The sequence below is a fragment of the Sinocyclocheilus rhinocerous genome, unplaced genomic scaffold (assembly GCF_001515625.1).
Source record: "Sinocyclocheilus rhinocerous isolate Xijiao unplaced genomic scaffold, SAMN03320098_v1.1 scaffold3283, whole genome shotgun sequence".
NCBI classification, from domain to species: domain Eukaryota; kingdom Metazoa; phylum Chordata; class Actinopteri; order Cypriniformes; family Cyprinidae; genus Sinocyclocheilus; species Sinocyclocheilus rhinocerous.
In genome coordinates, this window is record NW_015650698.1 from 83,165 (window position 1) to 88,403 (window position 5,239).

Genomic DNA, 5,239 nt, shown 5'->3' on the forward strand with positions numbered 1-5,239 from the left:
TGTGTGAGTGAGTGAGTCTGAGAGTGTGAGTCTGTGAGTGTGAGTCTGTGAGTGTGAGTCTGTGAGTGTGAGTCTGTGAGTGTGAGTCTGTGAGTGTGAGTCTGTGAGTGTGAGTCTGTGAGTGTGAGTCTGTGAGTGTGAGTCTGTGAGTGTGAGTCTGTGAGTGTGAGTCTGTGAGTGTGAGTCTGTGAGTGTGAGTCTGTGAGTGTGAGTCTGTGTGAGTGTGTGTGTCAACAGACAGGTGGCAATTTCTTTCCTGGTTAAAAGGTTTTTAAAATTTTAATAGCTCATAAATCTCTCGTTATACTATATTATTACCAAATCTTGCGTTCAATCTTTTTGTCAACTTGTTTTTTTTTCCAAGTAGCACAAGTTTTGTATTTCTTTTTGGATCTGATTGATCTTAGCCCTCATTGATCTGAACTTGTGCTCCTCAGTTTATGAGCCAAAATTATCCACAAATAATGCTTTTTCACTCAAAAACTGAGGTGCATGAGCTCAGATCAATAAGGCCTATCCCTAGTGAAAAATAAATATACTCAAATGTATTTGAAATACATTTATTTCATGCTAAGCATACTGCAAATACATTTACATATTTATGTACTTAATAAAAATACCCTGCAATTATACTTTTGGTATACTAATGTGGTATAGTTAAAGTCAGCTAAATTGGAACGACTAATTTTGTACTTAATGCACTTTAGTTGTGCGGAAGTCCAACTAAAGATATACTGAAGTATATTTGATTGTGCTAAAGTGGAACTATTGTATGTACACTTTAAGTATCTTGCATTTAAAGACCGATATTATTGAAAGATCATACGGTCCTCATCAATAGTGACATTAAAACACATTTTAAGCTTAATGTTAAGAAATGTGCAATAATGCATTTTATTATAACATAGTATATAGCATAATGAGAAATTCATAAGCAATTTTCTTTTGTAGGCCGAACATTTCTGACCAAGAAAAAAAAATCCCAAAATATTTTTTCGAAGTTGTTGTATGTAGCCTGTGTGATTAAAGTCAGTAAGTTTTAGTCTAATGCAATAACATTAACTAGTAGTGCTGGGTAAAAAATATTGATTTCACGATTTTAATCGATTCTCATTTTTATGAAATGATATTGATTCATAAATCCTGAGAATCGATTAGTCGAGCCTGTCAGATAATTAATGCAACATTGTAGCGCCTCCCATCCAATAAATCACAATAAGCTTTTGTGATTTGTTACTTTTGATATGAAACAAAGTCTCAGATTTCAAATTCTGTCCATTTTATTACAATATTCAAATATTAAATGATGTTTTGGCGCTGTTTAATGTGAAGTGACAGATCGCTGTGAAATCATCGTCTCCTCCGCTTTAATAGCTGTTACAGCACGAAATAAACATGAATGAACATCCGAAGGTGTTAAAAGAAAGAGTACAACGTACTAAAATCTGTATCTGTCTCATGTAATCGTTAAATCAGTGTTTCAAACGTGGAAGGACGACAATAGCTTGTAAACAATGTGTCATGTAACGTCACATTTAACACAGAAAAACACATTTGGTGACCATGAACTACAAAAATAAACTCTAGAGAGGAGCATTTTGCTAAATTTGTTTTAATTTATTATAATTTTTTTTTACTGTTCTTCAATATTTAATTGAGAAAATTTGCCATGTTCTGTACCTGATATATATCCAAAATAATCACTACTGATTCGAATCGCAAGCTTGTGAAGGATAATCGAATCGAATCGTGAATTGTGTCAAAACCCAGCCCTGTTAACTAGCATTTACAAGAAAAAGAAAATCCTCTCCGGGGTCAAAGTGACCCGGACACAGCATGAGGGCTAAGAAGGTTAATAGTCGGGTTTAATTTACACTTCCAGACGCTACAGGATCTTCACACGGCGTTTCTGCATTTGGGTCAGTAAGTGTAATCCAGACAACACACTTTAGTGTCTGACAGCAAATCCTGTTCAATTGGTCGAGATGTTCATGTTCTCAAGATCTCTAGAGCTCGTGTTCCTTCCTGAAGATGATTTATGGTTCAGATGAATGCTAAACTGATAGATGTCACTGTATGAGGTTGCATATTGATGAAACGGATGTCTGTCTTAATGCTAATCCGGTTAAAGCAGAGTTGAGAGGTTGACGGTGTTGATCAACAATCAGGCATGATTCGGATCAGCTTCAGCAGGCTGTGCCGCTCTACCGTGGGTTTTAACTAATTTATTTCACATTCACAGGCTATCGTTTCTCTATGTGCCGTTATTATCGCTCATATATGTGTGTTTGTGTCTGGTCTCCTCCAGCTTGCAGAGTACCGGCAGAGGAAAGCTCAATCCGATGGCCAGAAGAAGCAGAAGAAGAAGAGAAAGAAGCCAGAATCGGATGCAGAGGAGCAGGGGAGAAATGAGGGAGAGGAGACCACCGTGTTTTCCCTCTCAAAGACCCTCCGGAGCGGAGAAACCGTCACACACGACCAGACCTACACCATAGTGGTGAGCAGAGATGTTTTTGTGTATTACTTCCTGTTTATCGTTTTGTTATACACAGGACACTTAATAACTCTCAACTAGTGGCAGTAAAATTTATTTTTATAAAAAAACAAAACAAAATTAAAGTTAAATTTAGCCGAAAACAGAAGCTGAAAATTATATTTATTTAATAATCAAATGTAATTAATAAGCAACACTCCAATCGTTGTACACAAACATGTTTTTATGCATGTTTTTAAATGATGTATTTATTCTAATTCAAATTGTTGTTGGAAATATAAACATTTGTAACTTGATAATCATGGTAGAAACATACTAGTCACTTGCTAATCATGCTAGCAACATGCTAGTAACATGCTAGTAACATTAATCATGCTAGTAACTTGTTAATCATGCTAGCAACATGCTAGTTACTTGTAATCATACTAGCAAAATGCTAACAACATGCTAGTAACATGTTAATCATGCTAGAAAAATGCTAGCGTCATGCTAGTAACTTGCTAATCATGGTAGAAACATGCTAGTAGCATGCAAATTTATGATAGCAACATGCTAGTAACATGCTAATCGGGTGCGTTTCCCAAAAGCATCGTTAGCTAACTATGGTAGTTTGTTCCTTTGAAATCTATTGGTAACGACGGAACATGCGACCATAGTTGCTTTTGGGAAACGCACCCCAGGCTAGAAACATGCTAGTGACATGTTAGTAACTTGCTAATCGTGCTAGCGACATGCTAGTCACTTGCTAGTCATGCTAGCAACACGCTAGTTACCTGTTAATCATGCTAACAACATGCTAATCAGGCCAGCAAAATGCTAGCGACATGCTAGTAACTTGCTAATCATGGTAGAAACATGCTAGTAGCATGCAAATTTATGCTAGCAACATGCTAGTAACATGCTAATCGAGTGCGTTTCCCAAAAGCATCGTTAGCTAACTATGGTAGTTAGTTCCATTGAAATCTATTGGTAACGACGGAACTTGCGACCATAATTGCTTTTGGGAAACGCACCCCAGGCTAGAAACATGCTATTGACATGTTAGTAACATGCTAATCATGCTAGCGACATGCTAGTCACTTGCTAGTCATGCTAGCAACATGCTAATCATGCCAGCAAAATGCTAGTAACAGGCCAATCATGTTAAAAACATGCTAATCATGCTAGAAACATGTTATCAACATCGATCTAATCTATCTAAATGTTCAAACTTCAGACTTTTACAACTGCTTTAATCTTTCAGGCTAGGCTTTCTCAAGCCAACCTAAAGTTTGTCTTGACGAACTTTTTTATTTAGTTCAAATTGTTGTTTGAAATAGAAACATTTAAACATTTAAATTTAAAAACTTTATTCAATCATACATTAAAGCTGCAGTTTATATAATAAGCGACTACACCATGAATCCATTTTCCAAACCGTGTTTTTGACTCGTCCTGAATCACTACGGTACACATATAATAAGTGTTTATATTCGGACTATTTAGACTGGTTCGGGTAGGTGCCGCTGCGGAGTAGCCCAGTACCTGCGTGATTCGCCAGAGACATTAACAGAGAGAAGTAGCTCGGGCTACAATATTCTTCCACAAGACGCACGCAGTTCTGTTTATTAACCGCTAGAGCGCCAAAAGTTACGGACTGCAGCTTTAAATAACGCAATAATTAACAGGTTAAAGGGGTCATATGATGCGATTTCAAGTTTTCCTTTCTCTTTGGAGTGTTACAAGCTGATTGTGCATAGATAAGATCCCTGAAGTTGCAAAGACTGAAGTCTCAAAACCAAAGAGATATTCTTTATCAAAGTTAAGACTCTGCCACGCCCCCCTAAAACGGCTCGTTCTAACACGCCCCCACATATCTACCCCACTATGTGGAAATATTTGCATAATGCCGCCCAAATGAGCACGCAAAGAAAGAAGGCGTGGTTTCAGGAACAGCAGTTAGTGTTGAAGCAGCCATGTCAAGGAGACGCTGTGTGTTTCTAGGCGAAAGCAAAAGCACTTCATTTGGCATTTCCGAAAGTAGATACATTTAGGAATCTTTAAGATTACTTACAACAGAACAGCAATGCATTTTATGGACGACCGTTTCGTGAACCTAGGAGAAGAGGTCATTCTGCCTTTGCTATGACAATCTGGCGCTTCTGAATCAGCTACTGTAAGTATGTTTTGTTATTAGTTTAAGTATTTGCAATTGACTGTTCAAATGCGGAGTTTTGCACATCGTGTGTGTGAGCGCGAGCGAGCGAGCGAGAGAAAGAGAGAGAGAGAGCGAGAGAGAGAGAGAGAAAGAGAGAGAGAGCGACAGAGCGCGAGAGAGAGAGAGAGAGAGAGAGAGAGAGAGAGACATGGTCACATCACAGTGGAGTCAGCTGTCTTAACCGTGGCTTGTGTACTGCAAACACATATTCATCACTGTGTCTGTCACGAGACTCTGTTCCCCTTTCGGGCTCTGTCTTTACATTTATTTTGAAAGATGAAGCTCGCGATTATGGTAAGGGGCGTTACATTTCCGACGAGTGCTTGCGGTGTTCAGCCAATCACAATGCACTGGGTCAGCTGGCCAATCAGAGCAGACTGCGCTTGTCGGAAGGAGGGACTTTGTAGAAAACGAAGCGTTTGAGAGAGGCGGGGCATAGAGGACCTACAATAATGTACAGTATTTGAAAAATAATGTGTTTTTTGAACATTAAAGCATGTCAACATATTCTGTTACACCAAATACACAAAATAATGATCTTAAAAAAA

At 38.1% G+C, this 5,239-nt stretch overlaps 1 protein-coding gene across 1 annotated transcript in view; it reads left to right on the forward strand.

Annotated features, from left to right (window-relative positions):
• LOC107712284 (A-kinase anchor protein 9-like) overlaps positions 1 to 5,239 on the forward strand; it is a 137,848-nt gene that overhangs the window by 17,216 nt on the left and 115,393 nt on the right. Inside the window, exon 2 of the mRNA XM_016517495.1 lies at positions 2,309 to 2,497. Within this exon, the coding sequence (XP_016372981.1) occupies positions 2,309 to 2,497 (189 nt within the window). The remainder of the gene's footprint in view (positions 1 to 2,308; positions 2,498 to 5,239) is intronic.